Genomic DNA, 12,155 nt, shown 5'->3' with positions numbered 1-12,155 from the left:
AACGTAATAGGGGCCATCTTCCAAAATTTTGTCTATAGCCTCTTCACTTTTTACTTTAAAAATAAAAAACCCATTATCAATGGAGACAACATCCTCAAGCAAATTTCCCTAAAGTTTCTCTGCCCAAGTTTTCACATAATGGAAAGAGAATCTTTTATCAAAGAAGTATCCAACCAAGGCATTTTCCCAATGAGAAAAGCCTTTTTTTGATATCTCTATAGGGACATTGTACATGCCATCTACTAGGTTCTCAATCTTATGGGCACCTATTTTATACTTCATTTTTGACACCTTGTTAATCTCTTCTTTAAGTAAAGAGCTCCAAGCTTGTAGAGGCTTACCTAATATAGCAGTTGTATCACCATCAAGACATTCATCCTTGCCATATTGTGTGTCTTCCATATGTAGTTTAGCTAAATCTTCATTACTACAAGCTCGCACATTTTCAACACTCTTCCGTTGCTTGGTATCAATTACTTCTCTCCTTTGGTCAGCATTAGGTGAGCCAAGTTTCTTGGACATTATCATTTCATTTGCCGCCAGTGGGGAAACAATGGTCAATTTTGGCCACTGCTCAAGATCAGTTAGCACTTTAGTTGGTGTGTTGCATGCATTAGGTATTTGGTGCTGCTTTGATGATTGCTCAGTTGAGGCTTGTATTTCCACATTCATTTGCAACCGTGGTGTACCAAGATTTCCACACAAACATAGACCGACACAATCACACTCGATTGAGCTATCCTCCGATTCCACATCCCTTAATCCCCTTTTGTTTTCATTCGAGAGCCTTTGCCATGGTCCCACAAAATCTCCAGCTATGAGAGATTTGGGGGCTACTCGGATACGTGTAGACCTGCGGGAGAGTATATCAGGCATCTCATTGGTAGATATTTGAGCATCCCCCTGATTATCAAACTCCTTCAAGAAGACCTTGGTTGATTTGCACTTAGCAGATTTAAATTTTGATTTACTCTTGGCTAATTTGCTCTTAGCTAGTTTGCCCTTCTTCATTGATAGCTTGCTGCCCTCTCTGTCTCTCTCTTTGTCTCTCTTTGAAAGAGCCCCTAATCGAACAGTTGTTATTATGAATAATAAAGCCAATATTACTTGAGAGACCCGAACTAGATAAATCAAGACCTAAACAAGTAGAAGAAATTAGAAGCAACACTAAAAACGAGACTCTAAAATTAGTTCTTTATTATAATTCACCACTTTAACACACCAATGACTAAAGTACATGAATTATACATAGATTCTATCAACCATGCATCTAAATTTGTATATGAACCAAATCATTAATACACATACAATACAACCTTTCAACTATACATTCATGAATAATGTAAGCACAACTCTCACCAAATTTCAAAAGGAAAATATTTGGTAGCCCCAATTTCTGTGGCTCGAATGGTTCGAATGTGTCAAAACGACGTCGTTTTGCACCCAAAACGACGTTGTTTTGGGTGTTTCGAGCTATTCGAGCCATATTTTTTTGGACCACCTAGCATTGTTGGTTTAAAAAATCAGATGAATAAATTTTTTTTCCCCTTTCATTGAAGGACAGGTTTTCACAGAGCAGTAACATTGTTCCATTGCAACTTGGATGTCAATGGTTCGAAACATAACAATGGCGAAAGACTCGAGCATTGAGCTTTTTTTTAGTATCACTGTAGAAGATGGGTCATTGATGCTTGTATTTCTTCAAGAGATCGACCCTTGGTCTCAGGTACTAATTTTGCCACGAATAGAACAGTTGAGCCACAGATAATAGCAAATATAAAGAATATTCCTGAAATAGTGATAATCACAAATATGAGGAATATTCTTGAAATAGTGAAGGCTTAGCAATAAGATTGAATTCAAGAAAAAACCTAGAAATTATCACATGGGCATCACAAGGTGTTTCATGTTTTCTTCACCATCGTCCTTATTTTTCGGGCCATATAACATAGCCCCTATTATTGGGTAGGCACACAAGGATAATGGTGTAGAAAACACCATTGGATGGTAACACAGCCCAATGGTGTATGACCCGAAAAATAAGAATAACCGTGGAGAAAACATGAAACACCACTGGGCAGGGCACACTGTGTGATATTCCAGGAAGACAGAACAATTACTCAAACCAACCAGATACAAACAGAGGGAGAGATAGAGAGGCATCACCTGCTGAGCTCCATTCAAATAAGAAGTTAAAACAGTAGGAAACAATCCAAGAAGTGAACCAGTTGACAGAAGTCACAAGGCTTCCAGCTGAACCCCTTATGTGTATAGGAAATATCTACAGAGAACTAAATCAAATTCAATCCATATATGCAAAAAATTAACTTCATCATCTTATTCGAATCGGCTACAAACCTCATAAAAAACATGGAGTAGATACAGATAAATTATTTTGTGAGATTTGTTACCTCTGACATAAGAAGCCATGGTATGACATTCATGCCTGTCATCAAAGCTGCAGAATATATCTGGTTGAAGAATCAAACAATCAACAAATACGCAACTCATTTTGTTCTTTTAATCAAAATGTTATATTAACCACAAAACATTGTTTTCTAATCAAGCCCTTGTCATTCTAATTAAGAGTTGATTCTGAACAAAGGAAACATACGAATTTATGTGAGATGGTGGCAATGAAAATTTCTCGTCAAAGGCCTTTTCAAAATCATTTGCTCTTATGTTGTCTAACCTTTGACCCACATTAATCTCTTAACAAGTTCTTGAGACTTTTTATATGAGACCTTTTTATCTTGTTGTAATGCAGACACAAAAATCTTTTCTTCTTTTTTTGCTTTCTTTCCTTTCCAGTTTTCTTCTTGCTTTGGGCTATTCTACAAACGAGTTCGCAGTTTTGTTTGGTGAAGGCCCAACGTCAAGACTAGCAGTTGAATCTCGGAGAATGATCGCCAAGAGCCATCTGCACTAAGGTGTTACCACGTGGGGGTTGTTGAAGATAGTTAAAGATATCAGAATATATGGATTACAACGAGCGGACAAAACAGGGGTCAAAACATTTCTTAATGAAAACGGATTAATTTTTGTGCCTCAATTTTTCCATCCTTGATTTCAGTAAGCTCTTTTAACTAATTTTTATCTTGCTAAGTTTTTGTTAATCAAGCACTGTTTTAAAGCTACGTTCCCAACAATCATAGCCCAAAATTCAAATCTTTGAATTGAAAATCTTTTCTTAACATACATGTGCAGAAGAGAAGATAAAAATAATAACATCAATCAATTATATCATATTACCAATGTGCCACTTAGCACCAGTATAGCACTGAGCTCCTTTGGCTGATGAAGATCCTATTCAGGGTAAAGTAGAGTTTTAGGGCTTGAATGAGCATTCTTCAGATTGATAAAATAAGACCAAGCAGCACATGGGTTTGGATTTTAATTTTGGAGAAACCTGAAAGAGGAATGCCAAACCAACAAGTATGTTTCCCAAGCATGTTCCTGCTGCAGAAACCTGCAAACACTCACAACATGGAGTCAACAATCAATAAAACCAAAACTTTAGAACATAATTTCACAAACAGACCATCAAAAGTGGTCGTCGCCCAGATTTATCCACTAAAATTACGCTCAAAGCAGTACAGGGAATCTGCAAAAAAATAATAATAATAATCATCAGTACTTTAAAGTGCATCAAGCTAAATCCTAGATCACATTACACACGTGGGATTTAGGAACCTGAATGATTGCCATCATTGTTGTCCCAAAACTAGCTGAACAACCTATAATAAGCCATTGATCCATTATTAGTTGAATTTCTTGAACTTTAGGCTTTCAAATGATTACGTGTTTGGTGGCCTGTAACCTTTACCTACCAGCTGCTTCAAAAATTGAACTGGCATAGTACAAAATTGTATTGGTTCCTCCAAATTGTGCTAGTAACATTAGCCCAATTCCAATCTACAATAATTTTACGTGTTCATTAGAGACCAAACAAGGCATGAAAAGGCTTAATGCCCAACTTTGGATTAGTCGTTATATATGTCTTACAGTGAGTGGATGAGCATATCTTCGCTCAAACACGTTCAAAATGCTGGTTTTGGCGAGTCGTTGAAAGGTTTCCGTATAGTCCTGTAATACACAAAAAGAAAGGAAAAATGAAACTTTTCATTACTAGTTGCAATTCTTGTATCAACTATTTCATTGACATGGGAAGTTAGGGATTACTTTAATCTCAGTTACTTCTGGATAAATATCAACATTCTTTCCCCTAAGGCGGCGTATACTATCTTCTAACTCTTTTTCTCGACCAATCATTGCCTGTAGACAATTGCATTTACCAATGAGAATTCTTCTATTTCTGCATGTGTGTTTGTGTGTGTGAGTCAAACTCACCAACCATCTTGGAGATTCTGGTATGAAGAATAGGCCGCAAAATTGTACCAAACATGGAAACATTCCTGGAGACATTACAAAATCAAACCACTAAGATGGATTTAGACAATATTGAATGGTACAAAGACAACTCGAAATTACCAAATATAGCCAAGGTGCGCCAGGTCAAGATATTTCCGATGAAGAACATTAATGCTATACCACCACATACCATCAACTGTAAAACCAACAACATATAGACCCATAAACAAAGATTTGATTTTTTAATCTAAATATATTAGGCCATGTTTGTTTGGAAGGACATGACCTTAGGATTGGACTAATAATCCAACAAAATATATAATACGAATACAATATTTACCTAAGAAAATTAAGGTCCAGACTAATAGTCCATCTGAACATGGTATCTCCCATATAGGGGACTCTATTGAATTCCACGAGAGGGGTGGGATAAAAAATGAAAACTAAGAAGTTTGGATTTATTAGTTAAATTGCAAAATTTATAGTTTTTGTCAATCCTGCTTCATAGTCCTAAGCTGATCCAACATGGGTTAGGTTAGGATACATAATTCAAAGGCATTGTTAATCCTACGATCAACAGTCCTAGGCACGCTACTTCTATCTCATCTAGTCCGCCCAAACAAACATGCCCTTAGTGTTTAGTGTTTACTTGGTTAGCTGATGTAAATCCTCCCCGGATATTCTTGGGCGCGATTTCTGCGACATATACACATGACTGTTTGGAATGAAAACACAAGTCACATTATGCTTTACATGGTTATAAATCAATTATGACATGCTACGATTGTTATGCTTACCACATACATAAGGATCCCAAATCCAAATCCCATCGTCAATCTTCCAAGGTCCAGCCACCAAATATCCTTTCAAAAGTATTGAACATTTTATACAAATTGCAAATAAAGTGTAGAAACAAAAATAAAAATTCTATGGCATGATTGTGAAATTCAAATGTAGCATGAATCATTCATTTTAGCTATTCACTGGGGGTATAAATCAGTTAAATCTAGGGATACACTCAAGAGGAGAAAGAAAGGACAATTAAAAACCTCGGCAAAAAGTATTGCGAGCCACCCCACAGTAATAAATATGTCACAGAACCACATTGCCTACAATACCGAATAAACAAAAATCGAAAGAAATCAAGTAGTATTGAGATTAGAATGAAAATGTCACATTACGACTAAAGAAATCTAGACAATAAGCCAAAAACTTACACCTCTCCGGCCAATGAGATCAGTTATTTTTCCGCTAACCACTGCACCTAACATTCCTCCAATCGTCATTATTGAAGCAAAAACTGAATACTACACAATGAGAGGGAGAGAAATTGAACAAGATCGGGCAAACAGAGAAATTCATAAAACTTCATTAAGTTGTCTAAACATGACACTTTAATATATAAATCAAAAGATTTGAAGTCTGTTAAATTTGTTAAATTACACGTAGGAGTTGACCATTTTTGTTTGCAGCCGACCCAATTTGATAAGATTAAGGCTTGGTTTGGTTTATTTGAAAATTTTTGTTCATTTTTTCCCTGAAACAACAGAGTACAATGTGATTGTTGTTGTCCCATGTTTCAAGAATGTCTAATGACCCATGTTTGGGTGGTAGATTTCAACGCTTGATTGAAAAATACAAAAATCACCACAACTAGAAAATTTTTATGTGTAACATCATTGCAACAAATTAGAAAATTTATTAGTTAAACTTGGGATCTGCTGTTTAAATGAGAATGCTTGAGACATTCAGTTAAAGTCTATTTTACAAACCTGACCACCCCAAGGACTCTTTTGCAATGTTCTTCACTACCTTTTCAAGCAATCAAAACTAAAGTATGTTTCCAGAAAGGACACAAATTCATAGATAAAATATTGTAATGCCTTAAGGTTATATGGTATTCAAGAGCAAAATGTTCATTATTTTTAGGATAAATTATACTTTGCACTCTAATACTTTACATCAAAATCTACTTTGGACCATCATTTTTCAATTGTAACAATTAATCCCGCAATTTTGGTCAAGTTGCAATGTGGCCTGTCCGTTAGTTTGGTGTTAAGTTGCCTAAGGGAAATTGTTATGTGTCGCATGAGCTATTTTTAAGGATATTTTTTCATTTTCTTATTCTCTCTATTTTCCATTGTATATATTTTTTCTACTATATTTTATGATTCCAACAAATAAGGGGTGGTCGGTGGTAGTGTGAGTTAGAAATACAATAGAGAGAATACTATAAAAAAAAAAGGGAATAAGTAGAAAATAAAAGAAAATTACACTGTTGCCCTAAAAAATGTCTCATGTGAGGGTCACACGATAAATTTCATTAGGCAATTTAACGGAAGGGTTATATTGTAACTTGATCAAAGCTACACGGAGTTGACTGTTATAATTAAAAAAATGTGAGACTAAAGTGAAATTCAATGTAAAGTGCATAATTGCATAGTATAATTTGCTCGTATTTTTATTTGATGTAAAGTACAAAGGTGAAAAGTACTACTAACCTCTATAGTAGACAGACCGAGATCTTCCATAATTCCAGACTCAGCTGGAGATGAATATCCGCACTTCAAAGCAATCATAAACCACCAATTACATTTTTACCCCTCATATATATGTATATACAGGAATGGATCCCCTTCTAAGGGAAATTTAGCCAAAACCCCTCAATTGGAGCCTTGTTTAGTGAAAATGATAGCCCAATTTATTTTATTTTATAAACCCCTAAGGAGGAGGAGAAGCATAATTGAGTAAGAACAAAGTAAAATATCATTTTTTTTCTTGGACAATATTGCCAGAGTAATAAGTTACTGTAAATTAGAGTAACATGTTACTGTTTATATCAATTTCGACGGTAATATTTTTTTTTTTTTGTTGAAGAATTTCATAATCAATATGAATCTTATTTGATAGATGAGAATTCTAAAAATACTAATTTTATTAAAAATCGATATTTAGATGAAAAGTTATATCATGTTAAGGTTTAATATTTTGATAATAGTAATATGTGTTAAACTTTTTAAGGAAAATTTTTTGTGCTTATCCTTAATGCATTAAAGTATTATTATTAAAGGGTTTTTTTACCAAATCCCCCTAATTTAAAGGAGTGAGAACATACACATAACCAAAAAATTTGAAAAGAAAATATAGCTTACAGCACCAATTTTACCCGCACAAGAAATAGAAAATAACAACAAAATAAATATAAATAATTGGGTATTCACATTAAGTTGCAAATACATGTTTTCTTATATTAATGGCATCATCTACGTGTAGTGGTTATGTTATTACTCCATACATAGTTTAATTGAAAATTTTAAGTTTATATAGGTTTTTTTTTTTTTTTTTTTTTTTTTTTTTCATGCTAGGTGTTAATAAATTAGTAGAACTAGATTAAAACGGGCAAATACAACTTCATTGAATTAAACTTGAGACCTCCCCTCATATGAGTACCTTTACGTACCGTCATGGTCACTTGTGCTACAGTCCGGGACGAGCTTATACAGTTTAGAGATAATTAATAACTAATAAAGTTTATTACACTTAGCACTTATGTACATTTAGGTCATGTTTGTTTGGGCGGACTGGATTAACATTTCCATGACTAATAGTCTTAGGATTACGAATCCGTTGGATTATGTATCCTATCTTAACTAATAGTCAAGTTTAAAATAATTAGTCCGTACTTCAATTGTTTAACCAAATATCGGATTAATAATTTTATTAGACTATTAGTCCAATCCCAAGCTCATGTCAACCCAAACAAACATGTCTAATTGGGTGGATTAGAGTATGAGATTGGAATTATTAATCTGTGGGCCCAATTATCTTATGTTTGTTTTAACACTTTGGTTTAGGATTATTAATCTAATGGATAATTAATCCAACAAATTTGTAGGATTATTAGTAATGGAGTAAGGGTGAGATTATTAATCCAATGAATATTAATCCAATTGGATAATGAATATCACACTAATTTAATAGGATTATTAATACTTTACTATTAATCTTATGAATCAAACATGACGTATTGTAATATTATTTTCGTCCCTTTATTTTTAATTGTAACAATCAACCTTACATTATAAGTCAAGTTGCAAAGTGATCATTTCATTAATCTATCGTTACCAAGGTTGACAAAACTTATCATGTGAGCTTAATGTGACATTTTTTTTTTTCCGTTTCATTAGCGCCCTACACTATCATTAGAATCTCAATTTAGTCATTGCACTTTTCTAAAATCTTATTTTAATCTCTTCACTTTACATTACAATTTGAAAAAAGTGAAATTAGGAATGAAAATGTAGGAATGCTGAGTGCTAAAGTGGCAATTTTTGAAATCATAGGGTAGCAATCAGCTCTATTTGTTAGGGTGGGTGCGGGTTGGTTGTCGCCACGAAACCTCTAATCCGTCATCCGTCTGTCAGATTGCCGGATTAGAGAAAATCAATCTGTATCCGTCTGTCAATCCGGCGGATGTGGAATGAATGGATTAGCGGATTGGCGGATGGATACGAATCGGTTTGGCGATTTAAAATTTTATAGATTTTCAACATAATTCAACTTATGTACTTCCTAAAAAAAAAAAAAAAAAATATCACAGTCAATGACTTTAAAAATATTACAATCATTGCACGCTTCATCCAAAGAAAGAAAGTTTGGAAGCTTAGAATATTACAATCACTGCGTACCTCATCTACATATTACAATCACAGTACGCTTCATTCACAAAAAGTATTACAATATGTGGCTCTTAAAATATAAAAATAATTCAAACCACTAAAACCATGAATAAAGCAGTAATAGATATTGTATGTCTCTATATTGTTACATCTATATTTGTTTTTGAAAACAAAAATTAATCAGCATATATCATCTTTTCTATTTATTATTTTTAAAGTTAGATTTAAAAACAAAAAAATATAGATAAATAATACATTTATTTTTTTCAATTCAAAAAATATATTCAAGTTGAAAACTCTTTTTCAACAGAATATATTTAACAGAATATTTAAACTCTTTTTCAATTGAAAGCACAAACAGTATATCTAAACAAATTGAAAACACAAAATCTTATAAATTACTAGGGGTACTCGCGATTTGACGGTTCGGTTGCAACCAAATGAACCTCAAATCCGACATCCGTCCAAAACTAGGCGGATTAGAAAAAATCAATCGGCAACTGTCTGCTCATCATTACGCATCCGTCCAAAATGCGGCAAATCGGTTCGGTTCGGTCAATTTGGACGGGTCGGTATATCCGTTGCTCACCCCTACTATTTGTCATCTACAATGATGGAACTAAGAGAAAACTATGGGCTTGTGAAGGATACTAACGGCCATTCAATTTTAAAATATACATATATATATATATATCTCATTCTTATCGGATCTTACATTCTCTATTTTACACCAAAAGAAGTTTATTAATCCAATTTAAAATTACTTCAATGGTATTTTTTTTTTTTTATATATATATATATATATATTACATACTATATTGTATACAAGAAGCGTGCACGCACGCCGTGTGTAATATATTGTTATTCAAATTTGAAAGTAAAAACGTGCAAATTTGATTTTCAAAATTTGAAACTGCTATGGCAGTTGAAAAATGCTTGGGAGCACTAATTAGTGCTCCCACTAATTAGGTGGCAGTGGGTCCCGCCATTAATGATGTGATGTTTTGGTCTTGGAGTTGTATTTTTTATTTTTATTTTTTATTTTTTTAATGCATTAGTGCTATTAGTGGTGATGTTTTTAGTGGGATGAATCATTGTTGTATGGCAGTTAACTGCCGTGAAGAACGTGTGTAGGTGTAAGAATTTTTTTTTTTACTTATTTATTATTCAATTTACACGTGGTAAAAGTTTCGAGAGATAAAATTTAAGCCTGACTTAATATAATAATATAGATAGTATTAGTATAGATATGTAGGCTAGAGTATGGTGAAAGAAAAATGCTTGGGAGCACTAAAAGGATCACTAGAGGGAACACTAATGATGTGGCAGTGGGTCCCACTCATTTTCTATGCCTTGTTTTTATTTTTTTATTATTTATTTTGCCATTCCCAATATATTAGTGCTATTAGTGATACATTTTTTAGTGGTCTAAATCATTATTGTATGGTGAAAATTGTTATGCAAAATTTGATCTGTAATGAAATGCTGATGCCGTCCGCATCCTAGTGTGTATATATATAGATACAGATTTGTGCAGTACTTACAGCTGAACCAAAAGAAAAAGAACCACTGACGGATACAAATGTTCCAAGGAGGAGCACCGCCGTGGTGGTAGTGGAGGAGGAGGAAGGACCACTCGGAATGGGAGTGTCGCCGACATTAATGTCAGGCATTTCTTCAACCAGTAGAGACCTCGTTGTTGTTCCTTCTAATTCCATGCTTAATTTCTTCCTCAATGAATGGACAACAAAACCCAAAGGTCATGTTTGTTTGGGTGGACATGAGTTTGGGATTGGAATAATAGTCCAATAAAATTATTAATCTGATATTTGGTTAAACAATTGAAGTATGGACTAATTATTTTAAACTTGACTATTAGTTGAGATAGGATACATAATCCAACGGATTCGTAGTCCTAGGACTATCAGTCATGAGAATGCTAATCCAGTCCGTCCAAACAAACATGGTGAAAAAGTGAAAGCAAAAGATATGAGAAAAGACTGATTGGAGAGAAACAGAGAGAGTCGGTATTTATCATTGGAGTTGAGGGACGTCTTTCTTTGTTTTTTTAAAGGACAAAGTACATTTGATTATTTTTTATTTTGGTAGTAGATAGGGAAACAAAAGCTGAAAGCACATTCTACCTAATCATTTTTTTTATTTAAATTATTTCTATCTTATAAATTATATTAATAAAAAACTAAATAAAATAGTATTAAAAGAAAAAAAGATAAATTATAAATACAATCTTTGAGATTTAATTAAAATATAAATAGTTTTTTGTAGTTTTAGAAATTACATTCTATCCTCTGAGACTTATAATTTCATAACAAATCGTTTCTTTTATTAATAAATTATCAAATTAATTAACAGTTTTTAATGATGTTAGAAATATATTTTAATTAATTATTTAAATAACTTTATTATTATATAGGAGAGCAATTATGAATTTTTTTTTTAAACTAAATCTCTTAAATAAAAAAATTCTGATAAAAAAATATTTATAATTTTTTAAATCACAAAAGTAATCTGTATTTTAAATAAATTTAAGAGTGTATTTATAATTTAGTTAAGAAAAAACTAAGTGGCTTCAGTTATGCAATGATTTTCTTCCCAATCTTAAAATAAAAAATAAAAACTGTCGGTCTTGTGACTCCAAGATTTGGCTGAGAGTTTGAAAACAATAACATCAATTTCATGGGGCAAACGAGTTCGACATGTTTGTCCAAAAATGTAGTAGCAACAAACCAATTTTTGAAATAAAAAAGGGATTTAGAGTAGGGGTGGGTATGGTTTGGATTGGGATAAAATTAAAATTAATCTGGTATTTATGATTCTTAAAAATTAGAAACAATCTAATTTATTTAAATCGCAAAATCAATCCGAATCAATTCATTTAAACACGGATTTGATTGGTTTAGAATTCACATAATTAAATAACAAAAAAAATATAAACATTTTAATTTCATAAACACATAAATAGCATCATATTAGTTTTATAATAATAACATGTCTTTTCATAATAGCGACATACTGTTATAAAATTTAAACAACTATAAAGAAATTGGTTCCATCATAAGTATTTAGACTATTATAAATTAAAAT

General features: G+C 32.8%; 1 protein-coding gene across 9 annotated transcripts; it reads right to left on the bottom strand.

The window, feature by feature from the left end:
• Positions 1 to 1,176: 1,176 nt before the first annotated feature.
• Positions 1,177 to 11,131, bottom strand: LOC114277564 (sugar transporter ERD6-like 5). 9 transcript variants are annotated; one of them, XM_082870099.1, is made up of 19 exons: positions 11,023 to 11,131; positions 10,595 to 10,808; positions 6,873 to 6,935; positions 5,589 to 5,678; positions 5,421 to 5,480; positions 5,169 to 5,234; positions 5,021 to 5,086; positions 4,492 to 4,567; positions 4,351 to 4,415; positions 4,183 to 4,275; positions 4,006 to 4,086; positions 3,831 to 3,915; positions 3,694 to 3,737; positions 3,542 to 3,604; positions 3,410 to 3,469; positions 3,253 to 3,306; positions 2,412 to 2,471; positions 2,167 to 2,281; positions 1,177 to 1,789 (listed from the first exon to the last, which is right to left on the bottom strand). In XM_082870099.1, exons 2-19 carry the CDS (start codon positions 10,766 to 10,768, stop codon positions 1,665 to 1,667), a joined length of 1,440 nt encoding a protein of 479 aa, XP_082726225.1. In that variant the 5' UTR covers positions 10,769 to 10,808; positions 11,023 to 11,131; the 3' UTR covers positions 1,177 to 1,664. The 9 variants fall into 9 exon arrangements, with proteins under 9 accessions (XP_082726225.1, XP_082726229.1, XP_082726227.1 ...); XM_082870104.1 differs by having other exon boundaries at positions 1,652 to 1,789; positions 2,167 to 2,291; XM_082870103.1 differs by lacking the exon at positions 4,492 to 4,567 and having other exon boundaries at positions 4,355 to 4,415; positions 5,021 to 5,067.
• Positions 11,132 to 12,155: the final 1,024 nt, after the last annotated feature.

Source organism: Camellia sinensis, chromosome 5 (genome assembly GCF_055761805.1).
Source record: "Camellia sinensis isolate YWXY chromosome 5, ASM5576180v1, whole genome shotgun sequence".
NCBI lineage: Eukaryota > Viridiplantae > Streptophyta > Magnoliopsida > Ericales > Theaceae > Camellia > Camellia sinensis.
The sequence above is the reverse complement of the archived record's forward strand: the minus strand, read 5'-3'. Positions and strand labels throughout refer to the sequence as shown.